This window comes from Podarcis muralis, chromosome 13, assembly GCF_964188315.1.
Source record: "Podarcis muralis chromosome 13, rPodMur119.hap1.1, whole genome shotgun sequence".
NCBI lineage: Eukaryota > Metazoa > Chordata > Lepidosauria > Squamata > Lacertidae > Podarcis > Podarcis muralis.
The window spans coordinates 33845925-33871313 of record NC_135667.1 but is presented as its reverse complement, the minus strand read 5'-3'; the positions used below and the strand labels follow the sequence as shown (position 1 = coordinate 33871313).

At 43.7% G+C, this 25389-nt stretch overlaps 1 protein-coding gene and 1 long non-coding RNA gene across 10 annotated transcripts in view; one reads left to right on the top strand and one right to left on the bottom strand.

Moving 5' to 3' along the window:
• LOC114581870 (uncharacterized) lies at window positions 1-25334 on the bottom strand. Of its 4 annotated transcripts, none has more exons than XR_003703404.2 (5): window positions 24826-25334; window positions 6403-6564; window positions 3957-4852; window positions 2806-3038; window positions 1-1528 (listed from the first exon to the last, which is right to left on the bottom strand). It is a non-coding gene; the product is annotated as an uncharacterized LOC114581870 (long non-coding RNA). The 4 variants fall into 4 exon arrangements; XR_003703402.2 differs by having other exon boundaries at window positions 2806-2950; XR_013390434.1 differs by having other exon boundaries at window positions 25049-25334.
• Window positions 1116-25389, top strand: part of HOXB9 (homeobox B9) — a 49452-nt gene continuing 25178 nt past the window's right edge. For 3 of the 6 annotated variants that reach the window (XM_028702553.2, XM_028702551.2, XM_028702555.2), the window contains exon 1: window positions 1116-1686. In XM_028702553.2, the coding sequence (XP_028558386.2) occupies window positions 1116-1686 (571 nt within the window). Of the gene's footprint in view, window positions 1687-5679; window positions 6413-25389 lie in introns of those variants that run through there. The other 3 variants (XR_013390428.1, XR_013390427.1, XM_028702556.2) reach the window with 2 other exon arrangements.

Sequence of the window (25389 nt, the reverse complement as noted above, 5' to 3'; positions counted from 1 at the left end):
TGATAGAACTGGGCGACTGCCTTTATTTTAAAAAACACAAAACCATACAACAATATGTAGTCTTTACAATATGTATGGGAGGAATTTAGATCTAACTGGCTGCAAACATGCACACTCACACCCACAGTGTTTCACGCCTGATGACCTACTGCATTCGTATATATTGTCTTGTTTATATATGAATATAGCCATAGGAAGGCGTAGTACATTATAAGAAAGTGGCTCATCTGCCTTCTTCAATTTCCAGGGAACATAGTTTATTGCAAGCCAATATTTTAGCCCGGGGTGCCGGTTTATCGTTAGTTAAAAGCAGCAATCTGGTGTTTTTGTGCATGAGCTTGACGTGCTCTAAGTTTTTCAGGTATGCAGGCAGAGCGGGCCCAGCGATTCCAGCTAGGCTCTTCTCCCAAATATTGTAAAAAATAAAAATAAATCCGGCCTTTTCTCAGGCGCAGCAGTGAGCAAGACACTGCAAAGAGGCACAAGCAAGAAGACTGTAAACCCGCAGATGCGCACAAATCATTAGCATTATTATGATCGTTTGCTTTTTCAGGGTTCAAAGGGCTTTCCAATTCTCATCTCCCCTTTGTCGCAGACGGATTTTATTTCGGAGGAGTGGGTGGGGGAGGAGGGAGTGGCGTGAAGTGAATGGATTTGTAGCTACAGATGTCTGCGCCGAAGATTTTCTTTCGTTCCTTTAAAAAAAAAAAGATGAGTCCCTCCGCAAACCAGTAAAGTTTGCCATTAAAATTGACACCAGGGGATGTCCGTAGAAGCCATGTCCATCTGGGATTGGCTAGCCCGCCGGAAGTGGCTCGGCGGACGCATTTTCTAACAGATAAGTCCATTGCTCGAGACCTTTTCCCTTAAACATTCCCTCTCTCTCGCACACGCACACACAGTGGCTCGGTATATTCCATCATTTTTTTTCGCCAAGCTCCTGCCTGGAGGGTGTTATCTTCGCAACTTTCCTGTAAACCCGCACACCCTATAGGATAATAGGTGGGTTTCAGAACCCCATATATACACTCTCCTTGCCAAAGCCTCACACTGCAATTTGGGTCGGCTTGAGGCGAGGAGGGGGCAGTGGACAGTGGTTCTATGGGGGAAGAGGCATGAACAGCCACCAGTCCGGACTGCGGTTCCTTCCACCTCCTTCCCACCATCCAGGTTGGAGGGGTCACCATCCCCACCATGAGTTCCTTCCTCCGAAGATCAGCTCGTCTTGCTTGTACGCTTCGAGGAGAAAAGACCAGGAATCCTCTTGCTTGGAATTTGAGGCCGAGAAATTTCCTCCGACCCCTCTCCAGCCAGAAGTTCCTCCTCTCCCCGGGCTGGGGATGAAAGAACCGGCTTTCTCCGTCCGCCAAGGCGGTCCTCCGCAGCCAGCCTTCGCGGCCAATTCCCTTCCACAGCCGTCTTTGGGCATCTTTGCTCCGCCGTCACCTTGCGAAGAATTAACTTCCGCCGCCGCCTCCGCCGCCAACGGGACTCTACACAGCGGGAGTCCTTCACCTTCTCCTCCTGCCTTCGTGGACAAGAGAGAGTACGAGGTGTCTATCCTACTGAAACCTAACTATGGACCAGGGGAGAGCAAAGGTGAAGCAGAGGAGGAAGCGGAGGAGAAAATTTTATTGCAGAAAGCTTCGTCTTTAGATCTATCTAAAAGAGACAAAACTTCACCAGGTGGGTCAATTGCGCTGAGGCTGGCGGGGAGGAGAAAGCAGAGGGCTATTATTTGGGAGAGGGAAGCATGACAAAATCTTGGAAAGTGTTGTCCTAAGCAAATAATAATAATAATAATAAAATAATAATAATAATAATAATAATAATAATAATAATAATTAATAATGCAGTACTTTAAAATATTCCTCCTATGCCTCGATCCTGTTAAAATCAGAATCATTAAATTTAAAAGAAAGAGAAGGGTGTATGGGGCGGGAGGGAAAATTAAAGGAAACGAATGCGCTGGGGAATTTTTTTTCTGGTTCGAGTTAAATCCCATCGGATTGTAACAAGTGGTTGGAGGGGGAAGGTGGCGTTGTGCACCTGGACCTCAACGTTAGGGAGTTAAAGAATTCACACATAGGTCAAGTGAATCCCAAAAAGTTGTGGCGTGATTACGCTGGTGATAGGAGTGAGATGAGATTAAGAATTAGTTGCGGGAACTTTAAAGAACTGGGGAGCGGGGGTGGAGAGAAGGGTCACGACAGTCAGCTGCGACAGAAAAGAACAGCAACCGAATTCGTGGTGGCATCCCAAGTTTGATTTAAAAACCCAGCGCCGGGTTGCAGGGTATGCTTTTAAAAACGACAACAACATAGCTGTATTGCTAATGAGCGAATCACAAAGGCCCTAGCGCGGAAGGCGGGGTGGGGAGTTCTCCTGCGCAAGCTCAGCCCTAATGCCTTGGAGCAATCCGGTTAGGAGCATGGTAATTTTGCACTTGTTGGGGGGTACGGAGCACCTGTGCGTCTTTACGCGTCTGTGCCTCCCCAAACAGCCCCTTTCCAGTCATGATGTTCTTTTTAAATCGCCACATTGCTCCTAACTTTAAAGGGAAATTGTGGCGCTGAGATTTCTTTCTCTCCCCTCGCTATAAGGGAACAGTCTCTCAGGGAGAAGGAAGGCCTGAACAGACACTAAAATACGTTTCGAAATTAATAAAGGAAAGGTACGGCACGTCAACCCAGCACGCCTCTTATTCTTTAAGTAGCAGAACTATTATAATGACAAAGGCCGGAATTATTCTCAAATATTAAAGAGGGGAGGGGTAAGCTGTCACTTAATAAGTTGCTTTCCTACCCGTGGCTGAGGTCAAATGGACAACCAAGCGACCAAGGGAAAGGCATTGATCCTTCCCAAGCTCAAGTGAAGGACGACCTTCCCGTGGAGGGGCGCCGCGATCGCCCAAGGCCCAAGTGTACGCCGACGTCGGAATGGAGCAGTCCTACATCAAAGAGAATTCCTAATTGGTGCACGCGCGATTGAGAGGGAGACATTTCTCCCGCTCCTGGGCGCCATTAAATGGAATTTTCCTGCACAAGTAGAGCCAATAAGAAAGCGTTAACTTGGAATTGCATTCGGGACGTACTATCTCTTTCCTTGCAAGGGGTGTGTGTGTTTATATAGAGAGAGAGGCTGTTTTGAAGTAGTGGGAATGCAAAGCATTTCCTCTCTCTTTTTTAACATCTTTCCTTCATGCTTCTATCATCTATCTATCTGTCTATACCTTACAGACCCAGTTTACTAAGGGCTTTCCATATAAAGAATTGGTTGCTAAAGATTTACGTGCCTAATTTCTTCCTATTATCTCCTGCCCTATCCGTTGACATGCAAATCCGTCTCTTAGCCTTAAATCCACAGGGATATTGCAACGGAACAAGCCAGTCCATTGCTTATTTTTGCCTGGGAACCCCGACAGCCCGATTCTTAGCGTATTGGACAGGATCTTTTTTATTTTTATTTTTTTTACAGCAAGGCCCTATGCCCATGATCTCTAAAATAAGTCTCACTGAGTTCAATGACAGTAACTCCCAGGTAAGCGTGTATAGGATTGCAGTCTAATTAAGGTCCAGCTTGCTTCTCCAGGCGGAAGTTACACAGGCGGAAGAAATAGGGGATTGAGAAGGGGGAAATGGTGAATTAAAGCGGATGAATAAGATCCCTTTAGCTTCGGAGAAAAAGAGGCGAGGCACACGCTATCTAGGAAAGAGTTGAGCTGCAATCCTATTCACACTCAACTTAGAAATAAGCATCATTGGATATAGGGGGCGATTTGTCTGTTTTTAATTAGAATAAACATGCCTTGAATCGGTCTACACGAAACCTTTCTCTTCTTGGCTCCATAAAGCCAGAGATTGCAGGCAAAGAGAAAGAACGTGAGATAGGAGCAGGCAGGATAGAAGACGGAGGGTTATTCTAGGGCGAGAGGGAGAAACAAAATTGCATCATACCTACGGTCCGTTTGCTTTGGTTTAGATTTCTCTTTCCGCTCCTTCGCTTAGGCCCTTTCTTCCAGCGGGGTCTGCTTTCCCAACCCGCTTTTTCTCCCGTAAACATGACCAAAGAAATAAAGAGAAGTGGTGGGGGGGAAGCAAGATAGATTGTAAGCGATTGAAAAGCAACAGCTACCACATCTGAGAATATAAAGGGGCATTTCAGAAGCTGAAAACCTGGAGGACTCGCCTGCCCAAGTTAGACACCTGTGAGTTCAGGGAATTACCTCGAGGGCGATTTAAGCTCCAGGCTTAATTCTCCTCTGGAAATCTCTCTCTCTCTCTCTTTTAATGCTTAACTTTTTGGCCGGATCGTGCTCTTGCATTGTTTAAAAGGAAAGCTTCAAATGAAAAGCCTTTCAAGTGACTGAAATGACCCGCGTTTTACAAAACCTCCTGCGCTAGAGGCTGTCGTTAATGACGCCAACAACCTTTGATCTTGACTGAATCCAAGAATACGCCCCCCCCCTCAATTTACTCCCCATGAGGAGAAACGTGTAAGTTTGCTGTTCATTACTAATGTACATCACCCAGGTTTGTGTGTCAGCTAAGAGGAATCGTAATGTGTTCCCCGACCTCGAATCTGCAGGAATTAAACTTGTTCGTTTCTTAGAATATGTCTTCCCTTGTGGGCATGAGGCTCTCCAAACGAAGATCTTTACTCACCGGTATTATTGCGAACATTAACAAACCTGAAATAACCTTCGAATGCACTGCGGTTCTGCTCCGTTGGCGAAAAACAAAACAAAAAAACCCTCGGAAAATAAGTCCTCTGGAGACCTAAACAGACTGGAAATAAGTTCTTCCGCTAAGGCTCCTCGAAGCTATTTGTGACTCAGCCATCCTTTCTTTTCCTTAAAAAAAAATAAAATCCAATTTAGAAAAGTTTAAAATGCGCCCGTACATATGGAGAGCTCATTGGCTTCGTCCAACGAGTCTCTAGAAAACATTTCGCCAATTTATGGCAAATGGAGGGGGGTGGGACATTCAAAGAAGCGATCTTGCTTATTCTCTACCTGCTGTTAAATGACGTTTCTTTTTTAAAGATAAGGTTTTGCCCTTAACCATTTTGCTCAAGAAAAAATCCAAACAGCCCCACTCGTGCTAATTAAAGAAAGGCTTAATTGCTCGAATCACTAACTCCGAAGCATATGCGGAAACCAATTTAAGAGGGTAGTTTTAAAAAACAAAACCAAACCCCAAGAGACGCAGCACCGCCGTGAACTTTGGTTGAAGTATACCAATTTCCTCTGCTTTAAAGGGATGGTCTTTGCAAAACCTTGACACGTGTTGAATGAAATCTTTTCTTGGATCGATCGGCTAAAAGTTCTGTTTTGAGCATTTATAGCAGCTGACGGGAAAGCATTGTTCCCGTTCGAAGAGGAGTATAGTTTATGATCTAGTGTCTACTGACTCCTATAAGCAGGAGTAATAACAGGCTTCAACGTTTGCATAGCTGTAATCTAACTCAATCATGCTTTTTAAAATAAATAAATAAATAACTGCATGTTTAAAAGACCTTAACTTTAAATGACCTTTGGGTCAGAGTTCTTAATCTTTTCAGAACTGATATCCACATTTGGCCCAAGCAGGTATTTGGAAGCCGCCTTCTTTATTTATTTTAAATTATGTTAACCGTGTATTTCCTTGGTGGTAATGGTGTTGTTCCAACCCCGTTTAGTAGGTCAAGCTGGGACGCAGAAGTCGCGACCCGCCAACTGAATACCGGTTGTACTATGAAAATCTAATCCTATGAATATTTTCCCAATAATAAGAGTTCAGTTGGATTTACCTGAACACACATATTATGGGACTGCAACTTTCAGGCGTGATCCAGGCAAAACGAAGCCCTTCTGACATCCTTGGTCCTCAGTGGAAGAGTTCAATTTCTTTATTTGAGATCAGAATGGTTTTTCAAAGAGCTTGGATGCGCATGATGCTCACATGGGCATCGGTGTGGCGGGCTGCGTTTCCTAGCCATGCACAACCACAGCTTCCTGCCCTTGCAGTCTTCTCTAAAATGCTACATTCGTCAGACTTTTCGGAAGGTAATACTTAGCGTTGCCCTTAGTGAAGTACAGCTCCAGGAACAACCGTGGCGCATTATCAACCATCGATAAAACATTATGATAATTCCCTTGTCTCCATCACATCTTCCTAAGCAATGCTATCTATTTTCACAGTGCAATCCTATGCACGTGCACTTACCTGGGAGCCAGCTTCACTGAACTCAACAGGGCTTACTTGTAAGTAGGGTTCAGATTACCGATTTAGCCAAATTCCTAATCTTGCTTTCTTTCTATTTGGGCACCCTGATCCCAACCTAAAAAAATACATTTACTTTAAAATGGATGTCAGCTGAAATACTTCATTCCAAGTGAGGTGTGTATTCAGGGGGGCTTACATAGAATTGCAGCCTCACAGTCCTGCGCATTTTTACTCAGAAGTCAGGCTGCCTTGGAATGGGTCTTTCTTCCATGTAATCGGGCATAGAATTTGAGCCTGCCAGAGCATTCCTATGCGCAGAAGTCAGCTCGGTTTCGACGGTGGAGCGGGGGTGGCGGCTCTGGAGTAACAATGGGGCGAAGGAAGAGAATACATTCCCGTTAATAAATGGAACCGAACTACAAACTTGCTTAGTTTAAATGTAATGTCTGCCTTGCCATATCTTGTGGCTGGTCGCTGCTGGCGACAGTGTGCCAAATTAGGTCTGAACCAGAAAAACAGTTATTGTACTTGGAATACGCTGACTTCTCAGAGGCTGCTTTTGCAAAGAGCAATTCAGTATTTTTCCTCTTCGTTTTTTATTAGGGAGCTGAATTAGCCTTGCAGTTGATTCTGATGAACAATTTTGAAAGAGATTTCTATTGTCCCAAGTCACTCTCCCAAAATATGTTCCCCTTCCCCGCCTCTTTCTCACTGGCGTTTAATTTTGAATCGCGTTTTGTGCACGATCTAGGGGGGTTAACAGGAATTTTGTAAGTGGAAAGAAGCAGACCCTTTCCCAATTCAGCTCGAAAGAACCACAAGAAAAAGCTCCAAGTATAAAAACAGGGAGTTCAGATAAAAATGACTTGGTTGCAATCTCATACATACTTAATACTGTATTACTTTTTTTACCTCCGTGAGTCTTATTTCTGAGTCGACAGGTATAAGATTGCGCTTTCACACCCGGATCCTAGGCACTTGAAATATAACCCAGCATCCACACACACGTCAGTGGTTTGATCCATCCACTCACCCTCCTCTGGTTTTTAAAACAATATTCGTAGCACCGTTTCAAATACCTTATACAGTAATAAAAAGACGGGGCAATCCCTGTTTTGCTACCAGTACAGTACAGTACTACTTTTTCATGCGTAAAGAACATTCCCTTTCCTTTTCCTCCCCCTTAAAATAGTTTAAATTCTTATATCCAGTTCATGCGACTGATGGGAATGAAATGATAGAGCAACGTATAACTGAACCACGTCTCTGTAAAAAAAATTAATTCATTTTAATTCTTAAAAAACCCAGATATGTATTTGACGAAACAGCTCCGCCTAGAGGCCACCTGAAGGGTTAACCAGGGCTCTGGCTTTACAGACAATCGGAAGAAACAACTGGTCGAAGGCTAGAGGTCAGCCTCCTGAATTAACATCTCAGTTATCATTAGGACACGTATGTCAGTACGACATCAAATGATAAGTGGGCAGCGATTATAAACTCGTTGGCTTCCCGGAGACTTACTCGTTTGTTAAATGGCTTCAGTTTGCAAGCCTCGAATATAGCCAGAGAAAAAGGAAATTGAGCTGGAGGAGGCGATAATACTAAGGAAACACTCATTCATTTTTATGCATCTCGTTGCCATGGGTGTTACAATTTTACTCTCCACCTCCTCCTCCAAAATTATGCTTTATTTCCTTGTTAAGCTATACACCCACCTAATTTTTTTTTTTTAATGTTCTGCAGTGGGATGTATTTTTAAAAAACAAAGTATAGTGCATTAACTCTGCTATAATTACCTGCTGAAACCTCCTCTGAAATGGAAGTCGTACAGTAATTTTATTTAACTTTAAAACCTATAAGTACCACCTATTTGCAGCGTATCCCACCCTTTCAGCTAAGGAGTGGAGGCAATCTTAAAGGACCCAAATCACATACACAAAACCAGCATCTTTTTTCTCGCTGTATAGTGTGGCCTAAACACAGCTGCTTTATCCATGCAAGCCTATGCATGTCGGCTCAGAATAAAATCCTGTTCAGTTCAACAGAGCTTACACACAGGTTAACAAATACAGGATCACAGCCTTCATAATACGGTCAGGAAGCAATACTTAAAAAAGTATTACCTTTCAAGAAAAAGGCAGGTGTAATCAATTAATCAATATTTTTTAAAGCACACAGGGGGAAAAGCCTCCCAAGTACATATGTAAATATTCATTTTCAGCTTGTAATATGTAGTTCCATAGATTTCCATAGGTTATACCTGAGAAGTTATGCTTTAAGTAAGTTCATTTTCTCATGAGTAGATGCCACTGAATGAGCTGGGGCTTGTGTAACCTTGACATCTTGGGGCTTAGCTGTAGTATGAGATCATTCCTGACTGTGTGTCAAAGTACCACCCATCCTCATCTATTCAAAAGCTGTGGTTACATTTTAGGAAGAATAGTGCTATGTTTGAGGGCCTGCAGATCATGTGCCTTGACCCTGAAGGCCCTTCCACTTAATTACAGATATGTAGGTCATTGTTATAAGATGGCAAGGTGTGATCCCTTTCTCTCTTACTACTTCTTGAAAAATCCCAGAATAACCCATGTCTATAACTTAGCTCTGGCTCCCTCCAAGACTGCCTAAAGTATGTGGCAGCCCTGTTTAGGAAAGTTTCTAAGGATGGATGTTTTTATTATGTTTATTATTATGTTTTTAGATATATTGTAAGCCAGCCAAAGGGGTATAATAATAATAGGATACCCTGAAGTCACTCGTATTAGACGTATTAGACTTAAGAAAGGCCTCCAGACCAAACCCTCTTAAAGTATCAAAGTTCTTTAGAGTTTCGACAAGGAAGTAAAAATGGTTCTATTTAATGTGTGAAATCAAAGTTCCATATTATGTTGTTATCCTGCTATAGTGCCAGCTTTGTTTATAATGTCATTGCTATGGACTGGTTTCATTGCGCCCTTTTTAGTACCGTATTTTTTGCACCATAACACTCACTTTTTTCCTCCTAGAAAGTAAGGGGAAATGTCTGTGCGTGTTATGGAGGGAATGCCTACGGGTGGCGGGGGGGGGGGATCTGCTGCAGTCGTGAGCAGAGGATCCATGGTTCCCCTTCCTTCCCTCCTCCGTGGCTCGCTTTGAAACAGCAAAGCAGGAGAAGAGCCGCTGAGTGGGGAGGAGACAGGGACAGAGAGCCTGCTTCTTTAAAGGAGCAAAGCGGGAGAGGAGAGGAGCCGCTTACACAAGTGTAAGCAGCTCCTGTCCGGTTGGTTCCTTTAAAGCAAGCAGGCTCTCTGTCCCTCTCTCCTCCCCACTCAGCTAGCTAAATAGCAGCAAAGTTTTACAGCTCGCTAAGCCGGGGATGAGCGGGGAGGAGGGAGAAAAGCAGAGCCTGCTTGCTTTAAAGGAACAAAGTGGGAGAGGAGAGGAGCCTTCTCCCCTTAAACCCCTCTTCTGCATTATTAGCAGCATCCTTCTCCACCCACCCCACGCGTGCTCCTTGTCCCTTGAGTGCTTTTCCTTCCCTCCCCACTTAAAACGTGGTTACAAGGATCTTCAGGATTTTTGCATTGGGCTACTCCAAACTCACTGTCAGATCACATGTCTGTGGCCACAGCATGAACCACAGAAATCATACATCCACTGTTTCGTTTAGAATATTTTTTTTCTTGTTTTCCTCCTCTAAAAACTACGTGCGTGTTATGGTCGGGTGCGTGTTATAGAGCGAAAAATACGGTAAGTTGTTATGCAGTCTACTCTTCCATACAAACAACAGCTGTAAAATGCTAAACACCATTGCATGGAAACTATTCAAATAATTATATCAATGTTTAATTGTATTTTAAAGTTTGAGTCTCATCAGAGGAAAAGGTGAGATATAAATGAATAAAATAATAGTAACAGGAATCGTAATAAATACAGTCCCATACTGTGAAGTATGAATTAATGAAATCAAAGTATGATATATTGTTGGGTGTCAAATGCTGCCATTGCATATTAAATATTCAGTGACTAACACCAAATCAGAATTATCACAAAATAATTTCTAGGTGGAATTGAGAGGGAGGTCAAGTTCAGCTGTTGTGGCTCTAGGGGTCAAATCCTCATGCACAGGAGAATTTTTTTCAACAAAACTTAGAATGCTGGGAGTGTTGCACTAGTGTTGCTGACTTGTGCTTCCTTGCATAGACACTAAAAACAACACATCAATTGTTATTAGCAATAACTTTAACCACTCTGGTTCATGGGAGGCTTACACCTCCAGTAGTGGGAGGGTATAATGAGAATTTAAACACAAACATTCTGCACTTGTCATAGTGTTGACTCCCAGAAGTGGGTAGGATTGAGAGCCTGCCAGGGGCATAATTACTGATTATTGCAGTAGCAGCTTCCTATTCTGAAAACCAGTGTGAGGCACTGGTAAGAGAGTCGGACTAGGACTTAGGCCAGACAGCAGCTGCAGCATTTGAACCAGGGTGATGATAGAGAGAAACCATTACTGTAGTTTGGTGGCTTCAGGAACCCAGCTTCAGATCCCTAGTGGATGGCTTGGACCAGTCACTATGTCCCAAACTAATCTACCTCACAGGGTTGCTATGAGGATAAAATGGGAGGCAGGAAAGGTATGTAGGCAGCACTGAACTCTTCAGAGGAAAGGCAACATGTAAATGAAATAATGGATAAAAATAGGGTGATTACTATTTAAGTGGTACTATAGCATTTCTAAAACATTCCTCTGAAACAGTGTACAAAAACACTAACAACAACGAAAAAAGGCACCTGTGTTCATGCTGCCAATACCATTTGCTCAGTTTGCCACTATAATAGGAAGCACTGTTTCCTTACATGAATTCACAAGATCTGCAACAAAATGTTGTTGTCTGCTCCTGTTCACTTTTCCAGCCAGCCATACTTTTCTCCATGATACTTCATTGCATCTCTCCAGTTTTCTGTTTTGTTCTGCCCAATGGTTGGTCACCATTCTGGGGCTACTGAGCATGCACAGTTTTCATTGGTATGATTTGACCGTTCCCCTTTAGGTTTCTTTTCCCCTAGCAATTATTTTCTGCAACTGCAAAACCCAAAGCCTCCTGACACTTATGTCTGAATATCAGAAATAGAGGGAATTATATAAGAGGTGGTATAAAATTCAGTAGCAGCAGAAAGCATACTATTTCCCTGTAGGATATAGGCAGACATCCCCATACCTCACAAAAATGCTCTTGACTTTGTCTACATTTGCAGGTGTAACAAGAGTAAATGAGTTAATGTATGTGTTCGGCTGCACCTGATACTTTATAGTACTAATCCTTGATTGCTCCTACATACACAGCCAAATATCTCAATTGTAATTGAGCATCATTGTCTTCTGATTCTGTGATCGCCCCGGGTTGCTGCAGGTGCAAAACTAGACCACCTCTCCTTTCTGGAGTTCAGAGGCGTGTTTATGTGACACTCTTTTCTATAGGGAATGAGTGAGATCATGGATGGGAAATGTCCTGGCTTCAGTTGTGTTTCTGAGAAACCATGCTTTCTACATATTATATATATTTATTTATTTAAAAAATCATATTACCCTCCCTTTCTGTGACGAGTAGCAGCCAAGCTAGCTAACAAGTTCAAATTAAAACAATATAAAACAACGGTGAGCATATGAAAAGGAATTGGAATATGAGCCGCTAGCATGAAAAACAAAGCTACAAAAAGCACCAGCAGAATGCTATCTGCTACATAGTACTCATTTGCCCTGTCTTCCTAAAGACAACCGAAATAGTGAAATTTGCTGGAATCGATGGAGCCAGGTGCGTCTTAGAAACCTACATAAGAGGCTCCACTGCACACTTACTTATTTCAGAATAACACAATTAGAATCTGGTGGTTCAAATGAAATTTGTGACCAAAGATGAGTGTGTTTTTGACAGGCACAGATATATCCCTGACTACCGCTTTTATAGTAGTGTGGTGTTCTTGAAAGAGTAGGACATGAAGCAGGGCCTCTAAAAATTACATGAGCCTTCAGGTAAGGTACATGAGACAATTCTTGGGGTTTTTCCCCTTCCATCTACTCAGGGAAATATCAAAAAGATTAATATACTCCCAGAACAAACACAAAAATGATGTTTGGCATAGTCAAAGCACAGCATGTCATGATTACTTGCATACCGTAACGATGGGAATGTTTATAGCTCCTTTAAAGAAACCTCAGGTCATGGAGCCTGGTTCTTAACATAAGCAAGCACTCAAGGAAATAGCATACAAAGGTGCAGGTGCTGGAAGTTCTCCATTCCCATAATGGGACAATCCATAAAGAATGTCAGGATTCAAAGAGAGCAAGAGTTGTCACATGTGATGAGTTAGAAGATAAGCTATAACTGGGCCAATTATGGTGGCAGGTAGTAACATTCATTAAAGCAGGGGTGGAGGTCTTTTTCAGCCTGAGGGCTGCATTTGCTCCTAAGGAGCCTTCCAGAGGCCACATACCGGTGGTGAGTAGGGCCAGATCCAAAGTGGGTTGGAGCAATGGGAACCTTTGTACATTAGGCTTCATTGCAGCCATGTAAAAGTCAGAGGTATACGCTTCTCTCCACCCAAGCAAGCAAAGAAACATTATTTCAGTTCAAGGACACATTCCAGCCTGACAAAAGCACTCAAGAAGGATGCAGAGCAGGGTCACAGGGGAGTGTGACCTGGAGAGGTGGTGTGGCCTAGGAAGAGTCCAGGGGACCCAATGGAAGGTTGCATTTGTCCACTATAAATAATGGTTTGCATAATGTGACGTGCGTTCTCACATGGAGGTAGTTGAGTGTATATAGCCATGCTTGGTATTGCTTGATAGATTGACTCAAATTTTAGGCAATTTCTAGTAGTTGTAATAGCCATAATGTATTTACATAGGAGGGACGCGGGTGGCGCTGTGGGTTAAACCACAGAGCCTAGGACTTGCCGATCAGAAGGTGGGTGGTTCGAATCCCTGCGACGGGGTGAGCTCCTGTTGCTCGGTCCCTGCTCCTGCCAACCTAGCAGTTTGAAAGCACGCCAAAGTGCGAGTAGATAAATAGGTACCACTCCAGCAGGAAGGTAAACAGCGTTTCTGTGTGCTGCTCTGGTTCGCCAGAAGCGGCTTAGTCATGCTGGCCACATGACCCGGAAGATGTACGTTGGCTCCCTTGGCCAATAAAGCGAGATGAGTGCTGCAACCCCAGAGTCAGCCACAACTGGACCTAATGCTCAGGGGTCCCTTTACCTTATTATTTACACAGGAACACAGGAAGCTGCCTTATTCAGAGTCAGACCCTTGGTTCATCTAACTCAGTACTGTCTACAATGGCTGGCAGCACCTCTTTAGGATTTCAGACAAGGGATCTTTTTCAGCCCTAGCTGGGTCTTCTGCATGCAAAGCAGATGCTCTACCACTGAGCTACAGTCCTTTCTCAAATACACTTAATGAGTGCATACAGCAGACATTTTGGCACCTGTGGCTGACCACAAAATGCTGTCCCCCTCCGTCAGGGAAGAAGGGATGGGTGAAGATCTACAACAGGAACGGGAGGGAGGGGGATAAAGACCTACCACCCCTGTGAATCCTGCCACCTCAGGTGGTCACCTTAGCTTGCCTCCTGGGTGCACCAGTCCTGTTGGTGGGCAACCTTATTTCTTACATGGGCTGCATTCACTCAGGGGTAATACGTTGATGGATAGGGCTGCATGTTGGCAATGGGTGGGTCAGAGCCAAAAGTGGGCAAGGTCATCTCTTTGTCCATTCCACTTGCTACTACCCCTTGTCTCTTCCACCCTGCTGTGGGCTATGGAGTGGAAGGACGTACTCTTCTTCCCAGTAGTAGTAGTAGTAGTAGTAGTAGTAATTTATTATTTATACCCCGCCCATCTGGCTGGGCTTCCCCACCCACTCTGGGCGGCTTCCAAAAAAATATTAAAATACTGTAATACATCAAACATTAAAAGTTTCCCTAAACAGTGCTGCCTTCAGATGTCTTCTAAAAGTCTGGTAGTTGTGGTTCTCTTTGACATCTGGTGGGAGGGCGTTCCACAGGGAGGGCGCCACTACCGAGAAGGCCCTCTGCCTGGTTCCCTGTAACTTGACTTCTCGCAGTGAGGGAACCGCCAGAAGGCCCTCGGTGCTGGACCTCAGTGTCCGGGTAGAACGATAGGGGTGGAGACGCTCTTTCAGGTATACTGGGCCGAGGCCGTTTAGGGCTTTAAAGGTCAGCACCAACACTTTGAATTGTGCTCGAAAATGTACTGGGAGCCAATGTAGGTCTTTCAAGACCAGTGTTACATGGTCTCAGCGGCCGCTCCCAGTCTGAACTGATAGCTTATAAAGGGCTTCTGAAATTAGGCAAGGGCACAGGTTTCCCAGCTCTGGTATACCCATACAGCCATGTGTATTTCAGAATTATATGATCATGATAAGCACAGATTTTTTTGATTGGATTCAGAATCTGCCACTCTGCAATCTTTGCTGCCCAAAATTGCATTCAGAATTCACTGTCTCTAGTCCATGATCAGACTGGCCTTGCTCCACTGACTCCCCCCCCCCCCCCCCCCATTTACTATACTGTTGCTTTTTATTCCTTCACCAATCAGTCCTACAGGGAGATATATAGTAAGGTCAATAGGCCTATGGGCATTTCCAGATTACCTGTTTATTGAGCCTGATTTGTTTGCAGAGATATTCAATGACACTGGCTATTTAATGAGCATTCGTTTTTATTTGCTCGCAGAGAGATGAGATGATGTTGCAAAAACCAAATGTTTATCCCACACATTTCAGTGTGTTCACTTTCCTTATAGGAAAAATTCTGATTTTTTGTGAAGTGGGTTTGTTGTGCAAGCCCTCCCAGTCAACTGTAACTGTACAACCTGAATTTGCTGGGATGTAATTGAATCCCACCTGAAAGTAGTGACAGACTTGCTGCGAAAATTTTAAGGTTAGCCAGCTAGCACTTGTGCAGACAACAAAAGCCCATTATTTAAAAGTGTTATATTTGCCTACGCCTTATATCTCTTCTGTTTTCTATTCCCTAGCCCCCTCCCCATAATTATGATGTTTATCTTGAGATTTCAACATGGACATTCAACGGAGAACTGACTCAAGGGGGAACTGCATCATTTCCTTTGTTTACTATTTTGGCTCCAGGGATCTGTTATGCAATGGAATAATGTTTAAAAGAGAGCACCATGATACAGGGTTGAAAGCTTCTCCACAGAAGACTCACAAGGACTGAGATGCAATAAATTACAACAATAAATATATAGTCTGTATCAGCATAGACATCTTTAACACAAGCCTCTAGTTAGCTTGTAATGAAAATGCTAATATTTTGAATAACTGACTGGTTGTGATCAATTAACAAGCTTGGGTCTTTGACAGAGCTCTCTTTTAGGTGAAAAGGTTTGTTTAATCTCCCACTATAATTTGAATTAATGAAATATATTTTTTAAATCTTCTCTCTGTGAACACAGAGGCATCTATTGGAGTGTTACTAGTAGTTGTTCAGAGGCCTGCTAGACAATCCCAAGCCCATCTACTCAGATGTAAGTTCTGCTTAGTTCAATGGAACTTGCTTTCTGCTAAGTGTATTTAGAACAGCCAATTTTTTAAATAGTGCAGGCTTGTTATAGACATTGCTTTATGCCAGGTGTGGACCTCCAGGTGTTACTGGACTACAAATTCCATCATCCCTAGCTATTAGCCATGCTGACTGCGGCTGATGGGAGCTACAGTCCAGCAACATCTGGCGGGCCACAGGTTAACTAACCCTATGCTTTCTTTAAAAGCATTATTTTGCTTGGGGGGCAAAAATCAAATGTTGTGAGGAGAAATTATTAATTTAAATTATTAATTTAATGACCATGCAGTTATGCATCAAAAAATTTCAACCAATATTTCCTCAGCAGTATTTGGAAGCCAGTCTTAATGTGGCTCTTCTATCCTAAGCATTCAATGGGGCTGCAATTCCAATTAATTTTAAAGGAACTCACTCCCAGTAAGTATACTGAGTTATTTCCCTATCTTCCTGTTAAATGTGTCATTTAAAACATATGTGATTAGGGAGGGGGGAGTTCACACGTGCATGTAGATGTGTGGATATCTCAACTCTTGATGAGAACTGTTGAATGTAAGAACTGATTCCACTGAGAAGCTTTGTGTAGATGATAACCTGAGGTGACAGGAAATCTGTAATGCTTCTGATAAGCATGAATGTGAATTAGCTTTCTGTACCAAGTAATACAGTATCCCAGTCTAAAACCCCAGGGAAGCCAGTCCGACTCAGTATTCACGCCTTCCAAAATAACAGGGCTATAATCATGCTGCTAAACTTGATCCTGTAGCAAAATTGTATGTTTGATGTATTCTACAGGTATAAATATGTCTCTGGCTGCCACTCTTAGAATAGTGTTATTGAATTTGTCAACATAACTCAAAAGGTTCGATACAGATAGAATTACATCTATCATTTTAGGCTACTATAGACTTATGCAAGCTTTTCAGTTTCACAGGACTCTTCCTCTGGCTGAAATAGGAGCACAAACATGCACACCCACATTCCACAAGAAATTTTTTTAGCCTGAGGCAGCAAAAAGGCACACAGTCCAGTTGGCATAATAAATAATCCAGATGATATTGAATGAGAAGTTATTATGTGTAAAGGTGGGACCATTGAGAAGAATGGGAGTTGTAAATGCTTTTGAAGGAACTTCCATGGGAATTTGAGCAAGAAAAAAATCTGACCCAATGGGGTAATTTACTGTGGCTTGGGTTTTCATACTCAGTAACCTGCTGCATTATTTAATAATAAAAAACACCCCATTTCTTTTACCCTGGACCTAAGTGCTGGAGCTAAGAAGATCTGGGTCTAGATAGGACTTGGATAGGTAGTGTTCTACTTTCCTGCTTTGGGTTCCATAATGGCAGAAAGGGGAGATTTAATGTTCTAAATAGATAAAGAGTAAATGGGAGAGAGTATGATGTCCTCAGACTACATAAATTCATATCATAGGTGACAATGGTAGGGATTTAATGCATAATCACAATATAATTTGCCTTTGTTGGAACATCTAAGCATGAATCCTCATCCCTCTGATAGGGTATGTATGAGAGAGACCTGCACCTAGAATCCTTATTTAACCAAGAGGTAGTCAGGGCTCAGTCCTGATGATTGCTTTCATTTCAAATGGGAGGGGAGTATGAATTAACAATAAAAGAAAAATGCCTCTGAGCAGGTGCAGAGTGCTTTCTCCCCCAGCAAGTGACCACCACCTCCCCTCCAAACCTCATGATTAAAGAGCAGGGCTTCCTATATCACAGTAGAACAACATTCAGATAGGGCAAGTTTAAATGCCAGCAATTGCCTGCCTCTCTCCTTCCCTGCTTTCCCTCCCAAAGAAATTCAAAGGGTGAGCATTTTGTGAGTTCAGTGGGCTTTTTCCTGAGCAAGTCCATTTAAGGAAAGCGGACAGGATGGGGTTGTTTTTTAGTCGGTATTTCAAATGCAATCAACATTTTAATACTGGTAACCTTTTAAAAATTCTTGTCAAGGAATTGTTCCTAGGAAGAAAAGGCTACAGATGAGTACAGTGTTTAAGTTTTCAGAGACTTAAGCCCTATTGAATTAAATGGGGATTACTCCCAGGTAAGTGAGGTTAGGATAGCAGCCTAAAAAAATAGAGCAAAGACAGAATCCAAGATGTTCTTACCAGCCAGAATTTTTGTTTGGGGGGGTCATGCCTTTTGTTGGGGTGGGAAGAACCTTAGTTAGCTATGTATTTTTATTGATTTTTTTTTTTTTTGATTTTTTTTATGATGGGGGGAGCTGCTCCTCCCCTTTGCTACGCCCACGGTTCTTACTGGGATGCCCTTCGTTTCAATGGGGCTTGTGCAGGTGAACTTTCCTCTGGGTTGTGTTCTGATTTTGTAGTTCGTTGTGGTTCGAACTGTATTACATGCGCGCTCTAGAAAGGAACCCTATTCCCCCCCACCCCAGTTTCTTAAACTGCCAAATCCACTCTCTGTCTGAACTCTATATAAAAACACTTTTCCCTGACTTCCTCTCCCTCCCCTTTTAACTTTAGGACCCGAAAATAGCGTGCTGTTTTTCAAAGTCAACGGCATTTTTAGTGTCTCCCCCTGGTGCGTTTGCCCTCCGCTTTGTAAAGTCCTGCAGGACAGATCCGTTTTAACACACCACGCACAGGAAAGAATTTGAATAGTAGTTTTCGGGAAATGGTGGGGTGTTGTGTTTTGTGTTTTGTTTTTTTATAATTTGGCTTTTGAATAGAGTCCTTTTGTGGCGTTTGTTCCCTAGCAACGCTTTCCTATTAAGGCGGGAGAGAGCGAGTAAGTCAGCGCCCGCGCCTATGTGAGGCCCAACAAAATGGCCGCTCTGAGGGCTTTTGCTGGAGCCTCGTTAGCCTTTGACACACACACAGGAATGAACTAGAACTGCTTGGTGAATTAGGTAGTTTCACGTTGTTGGGAATTCGTTTTTAACACACAAGAACATAAAACTACCTGATTTACTCCAGTTTATTCGCCTCGACTTATTATTTTTATTATTATTTTGCTTGCTTGATCTGTGTGTTTGGGGGGGGGGGGAAGAGATAATTCTGACGGTTTCCGGTGACAGCCGTTCTAGGCCTACAAAGCGCCGCGCCAATCGTTCAGGGGGGACGGGGAGGCCGCGAGAGAGGCCTAGCGCCGGATTTACGGCGCAGCGGAAGGCCGCGCGGCAAATCTTGGAAGCAAACAAGGCCGCTACGAAGCTCCACCCCCGGCCTCGCTCTAGATTTACGCCAGATGAAGTTGCAAAGCATTTTACTGTGGTTTGTGAGTGCGCACCAGGGCCTGTTAATTAAAAATGTCTCTCGCACGGCAGTGAATTCGCGGGAGAGAGAGGCTAAAAAGGAAGTCTCTGGCAATTTCCAGCTCAGCAGCAGTCAAGCAGAAGCGCGGAGGACCCTAGAAACTTGTGCGACGGATGCGCTGAGAGAGGAAGGCGAATCAATCTAGCGGGAAGTTTTCCTGCGCATAGCAGCCAACTCCTACGAGCCGAGGGGACCCCCCAATAAAATATTTGAGCGCCGCCGTCCCCGCCCCCCCAAAAAAAGTTGATGGGCATTGCCAATCAAATAGTGTGCACCATGTCATGCGATCGATTATGCGGGTTTACCTGGCCCCCCCCCAAAATATTCTCAAATTGGCACCCCTGCTCCTGCGCAAGCCTCGTTGAAGTGAATGGGGGCTCATCACTTCTCCAAGGCGGGGCTTTCGCAGGAGAACGTCCCTCTTGCTCCGGGGAGGGAGAAGGAGGAGACCATGCTTTTAATCAAGGGCTCTCGGGTTGAAACCGGATTGAGGGCATAGGTGATTCCAAACTTTTTATGCTCCCTTCTTTTGATTTTCATAATCTGGGGCATGAAAAAAAAAATCACCTGCACATCTGGGATTATGCTTAAAACCAAAGCAATCTCTCTTCCCCCACCCCGCCTCCCTTTTGCTTCCTTCTTTCCCACACCGGAGAACATTTCCAAGTTCCTCATTTCCCTCCACTCGCCACCACACAACTCAGATCTCCCCCCCCCCCCCGTCCTCTTTCTCAGTAACTAAGATAACCGTACATTGGAAACACCCAATTGGCAAAGATCTGCAATCTGTGTATCTGTCTCGTTCACAGAGATCCCCACCATAAAGACAGGAAGAGCGCTTAAAGGGCTTGCTCCTTTATTGTGGCAAGATCTTTGGCAGGCAATACAGTCCATTTCCTCGTACGCCGGAAGTGCTCCTTTCAAGTATTCCAGTCATTCCCCTTAACTTTATGGGAGTCTTTTGTTAGCTCAGTTTTATCAAGGGACCTCCCACCCCCACCCCACCCCGTGGGTAAAATCTGTCGGGAAGATCTCCTGCGCAAGCACGGCACTTTTTTGCCCGGCTGCCTTCATTTCAGTGAAGTTTGATAAAGGACGATTTCCCGGCGGGATACATAGATAGATCGTCCTGCTTGTCTGCTTTTTTACCTTTTGTTGGCCAGGAAGGGCTGACCTAGAAAAGCTCCCCTCTACACTAAATGAGCAAGGTACAAAGCTACTTCAGGTTTCCCCTTTGCTGCTCCTCAGTAAATTACCCCCCCCCCTACTCTGGACCCCGTTTTCGTGGAACTTACTTCTGAGTAAGTATATATGATGCTTCAGATGTCAGCCCTGACTTCTTCCTTCTCCCACCGTACGCAGAGCTTTGGGGCAGTCCAGCATCACTACTTAATATTCCGACTATTTTACAAATGATACAATTTATCTGGACTTTGCCACACTTTACTTTTTAAAAGGAGAGAACTGAATTTCGAACCATTTGTATGGAAGCACGGGGGTGGGGTTGTTTCGTTTTTGGGGAATAGAAAGGTCTCCTGCGTAAGATCGCCGCTACTTCCACTAAAAATAAAGAGAAGGGCACAAGGGCACTACATTTGTACAGGTTTCGTTCATCGCAGTCAAGCTTGTGTAGGAGAATTTTCCGAGTGGATTTCGATTTTGCAACCAAAACGAACGTTTTCGTACCTAGGCCATTGTATATATATGGTTTTGAAAGTCGACTTTGATGAACTTTTAAAGAGAACAACCATCAAACGTGAAGGCTTGTTCTTTAATTTTACGGCAATGATATGATATAAACCTTCAACGCTTTTACATCTGTAGTAATCTGCTGCAACCTTAAGTCTTAAAATATTTAAAAGACTCAAAGAAGAATAATAAACATCCAGAGTTGCAGACTGAAGGCACCAGTTGAACAAGAAACCCCGACTCCTCCGCATGGAAAAATATCTGCAGTCCTCACCCACCCAATATCACATAAAATCAGCCAGCCTCTCATACAAACAGTTTTGGGCTACCAGAAATATTCATTCCTCTTTATTCAGGTGTTTCATACTTAATTATTTTCCTTTTCTGTACGATCCTCTGGTATTATTTAGCATTACTGTTCATACAAACAGAAGTTTTGCCCCTTACCTCAGGCTATCACTTCCTTTTGCTATCATAAACCATCCCATCCTAAACCAGGATTTAATCTGAATCAGGGAGAGTTTAGCCCTATAATCTATTCTTCTAACAAACACTTATTTAGCTACAGAAGCATTAGCTGGCACTCCATTCACTCACCCTAACCACGAGAGATAGAGGGACTCTGAACATGTGCAGGCTGCTTTTCCCTTCTCTGCGTGTAAACAATGGTATTCCTCACAAAACTACGATTTTAGGGCAGGACTTCCAGTTCAGAGCAAGTATCCAAGAGACACATTTGCGCCCCGACACCATTCCACTTGTTACATAAACATGGAATTAAGTTAAACCCATTGGGTGTACTTCTTAATAAAGGAAGTTTATTAAGTTTATTGACAATGGAAGCTCCTAGCCGCTTTGAGTCTCGGTTTTGGGAGAAAGGCGGGGTAGTAGTAGCAACAGCAGCAACAACAACAACTGTATTCAGGTGGGCTTAGTCTGGGGTAAGTGTGTGTATAGGATTGCAACCTAAATGTGTGATTCAGATTCAATGTGGCTTGTAGAATAGGATTTCCTAGTGGATTGTGCCCAGTACGTTACCATTCAGGGGGATGCGTTAGGAAATTGGATTAATTTCCATTTATATAAATAGCGCTTATTTCCAACAAATCTGTTTACGATTGGCCGACAATCTGCGCAACAGTAGAATATATCGGAGTGAGGGTGAAAATTGTAGGCAGAAGTTTTCCACCCAGTAAAAAAAAGTTATCGGTGCAGTTAGGCAGAAGTACTTAGCTTTAAGACAATTTGAACCCTGATGAGACCAGAATGCTTTAATTTCGGGAGTTTCGGATTACCTGTGGTCTATAGATATTGGGCATGTCGACCGACCTAAACGAAAGTGAAGGGAAACGAATGACACAACGTCGTTCTCACACTTACGTGAGAAGTAAGATCCATTGGGGCTATTGGCGGTGATGCAGCGGAAGGTCGAAGCTGTGCGGTTTTTTGCACGGTGTCTAAACGATGCAAGCAGAAGCTTAAACAGGTTTATATTAACAGTAGCTGAATGGTTTCGCCACGCGTGGCACTAAGGTCTTCTGGAACGGTGTCTTTTGAGGTTCAGTCGAGTTACGCTAGAATCAGTCTAGAATGAGATTGTAAACTTTAGCTACGTACATTCGTTTTTCTTCTTCTGCGCTAACAACACCCACATGTGGTACGGAGAACTCAAAGGCACTTTTAATTGTCTCGTGTGAAAACACAGGTCATCTAGGAAGTAGACCTCTGGTGCAAGCAGCATCTGAATCGTGCTCTTGCACAGTTTCCCGAACAGTTCAACCATATTTCCCAACCAGTTCAACCAGATAATTTTCCAGCCGGATTCGTGACCTCTGTGTTAAACACTTCTCCTGGGCCTTCCAGGATAATTTTGGTAGGACTTTACCTGCTGGGTTGGGACTTTATTGCTAACATTGTTGCTGAGATCGCGTAAGAATGGCTCAGAGGAGGAATGAGTCTGGCGAACCACCCGTAGATAACTATATCACTACAATACCTGAGAGGGGCATCTAGCTGACCACTGTTGGAAACAGGGAGCAGGGAAGGACACCATTTTAGGTTAATGGAGGCAAACTTCAAATGCGGGACAGGAAGCATAGCAAAGTTCAAAGACCTGCTTTCCTAGTATGCTCAAGATTAAACTGCAAAAAAGCAAGACAACACAACAACCCAAGACTGCATTTGAAGAGTATTTGTTGCGAGTGTGTGTGTGTGTGTGTGTGTCTGTCTGTCTACCTATCTGTCTTCGGAGATATACAGTGCTCCTGAGAAATTATCACACGTAGCCTGAAATTAGGGCCTGGGGAAGGCAAGTGCTCCCCGGCCTCTCTAAATGGCACTCTGGAGAGCTGGCCCAGATGGACCTTTGCTCTGATCCACCCTTCCTTGGATTCTCAGCACATGTGCTCCGAAGCAAAACCGTTAGAGGATCAGAAAGGCGGCAGTCCTCTCTCCACTTACCTGGGAGTGTGCCCTCATTGTGTTGAGTGGAACTTCCTTTTCTAGTGAGCCTAGACTCCCCTTTGCCGCTTTCATGGAACTAAGTTCCATTTTCAAACTATGCGGCTTCTTTCCTCCGAAGTCTGCTCCGAATCTGGATCTATGTGTGCCCCTTGGGTGTTCTTCCAAAACGGGACAGAGCCTCGCTTGCATGCTGACATGGTAGGAGTTTCCCCAAAACATCTTAATTTGGAGTTCTGATTCTGTCGTGTGAATCGAGAGAAAGGGGAAGGTTTCTGTCGCTTTATCGGCCCCCCTAACCTGACTTGATTCCACCACCCCCACCTGCCCGTTCTGCTTTTCTAAGGCCCTGTAACGGATATTTATACTCAGCAAAAAGGCAACGAACTGTGCCAGAAAGTTTATGCCTTGGCATTTGGCAGCAGTTCCCGATTGAGAGGAAGAGGTCAGGAAGTTTGGAAGGGGAGAAACGCTGCAAGAAAACCACGTTTACCCTTCCACATTTTGTGTTGGGCAAATTGTGTGTTGTTTCGCTTATTACAGCTGGGTCCTGAGCGTTCCATCTATAGAATGTTGTTCTGGATGTTATGCAACTAAATTGTACTCAGAGTAGACCCATTGAATTGAATGGACATGACTAAGCGGGGTCCATTAATTTCAGTGGGTCTACTTGGAGTAAATTTTCGTTTCTGTCATGAGACTTGCTCCCAAATAATCATGCCAAGCCTTTAAAATCAGGAATATGACCCCAGGTTTTAGAAAGGAGTGATACTGAAATATGTGGAGCTTACCTTTGGGGATATTTACTGTAAAATGTTTTTGTTGTTGTTGTTTTTCTTTTAATCCCGTCAAAACTTACTTAGGATCGCCGGGCCTACCAGCAGGCCTACCCGGAAGCGAATGACACTGAAATCAATGGGATTTATTTCCAAACCTACATGCTTAATATTGAGGTTGTAAATCTATGAATGGATATTGGCCGCAATTAACAATTCACTCCGGAACAGTCCAATTAGCTAGAGCAGGACTTTAAATAGATTGTGGATTGCAGCGCTGGTATTTGAATAACAACAGTAACGCGTTCGCACAGATTAATTCTAATAAATAAACATATCCATGGTTGACATACAGCGCACTGCCCACAACACAGTTCAGTCCGAGGAGCTGGATTTCGGCAGTTGGGGTGGACTCCTAGAACATAACCACATGTACACCACTAGTTTCAGTGGGACTTCCTCGCAGATGACTTCTGGAGAACGGCACCCTTAAACTGACTTGGGTAATAAGCACTTCGGCTGAAACTAGGTTTGTGATATTTGTGCGAATTGGGGGGAACTCTTACACCCTTAGGTTTCCTGGCTGCCAAAACTTTAACTTTTAAAGGTAATTCCAAAGTAAGCGTAGCAGAGAATCGGAGAGAAACCAAAATTCTACATGATTGCTGGGGGTTGTTTGAAAAGGTGCTGCTGTGATCTACTCCGAGTTTACTTTTTTCCTCTCTCCAGTCTGTTGCTTTCTGTTTATGGAGGCTTGCTTTTTTTCCTGACCATCCCAAAGAAAGAAAGAAAGAAAAAGTTAAGATCGGTCTTACCTGGAGCCGAGTCCCGCGTCTTTGCGAAGCGCAACATAAATGCATAAACGCATGTCTTTGCAAAATGAAAACAAAAACACCACGCACACCCATGCTGGGCCAACTGAGGGTTATGCCCCCCGTGCCCCCCCTTCCACACACACACACACATATGAAAGACAACGAATAGCAACTTTGGGCAGATTCAGTGTCTGGAATTCACGGTTCCCCTCCTCACACCTACCCAACCCCAATCTTCCTTGTTCTCTTTCCTTGGGGACCAGGTTCCTTCGTAGTGAGGGATGTTAACATATTTCTACAAATGTAATACAGCGTGAAAAGAACAGTCTGTCTGTGTCTGTGTCTCTGTCTCTTCCCCGCCTCCTTTTAAAAGCAAGGCTTCCTGCTACAGATTATATGGAAGCAATACTTGAGAAATTTAAGTGCATTACGTGTGTGTGTGTGTGTGTGTGTGTGTCCTTTCTGGGGTCACACCCCAGCCACCACATCTCACGGTTTGTTAATCCGACTCTTCGCATAATAAAGTTTTAAATAAGGTCTGGGCGCTCGGTGACACATAAGGCA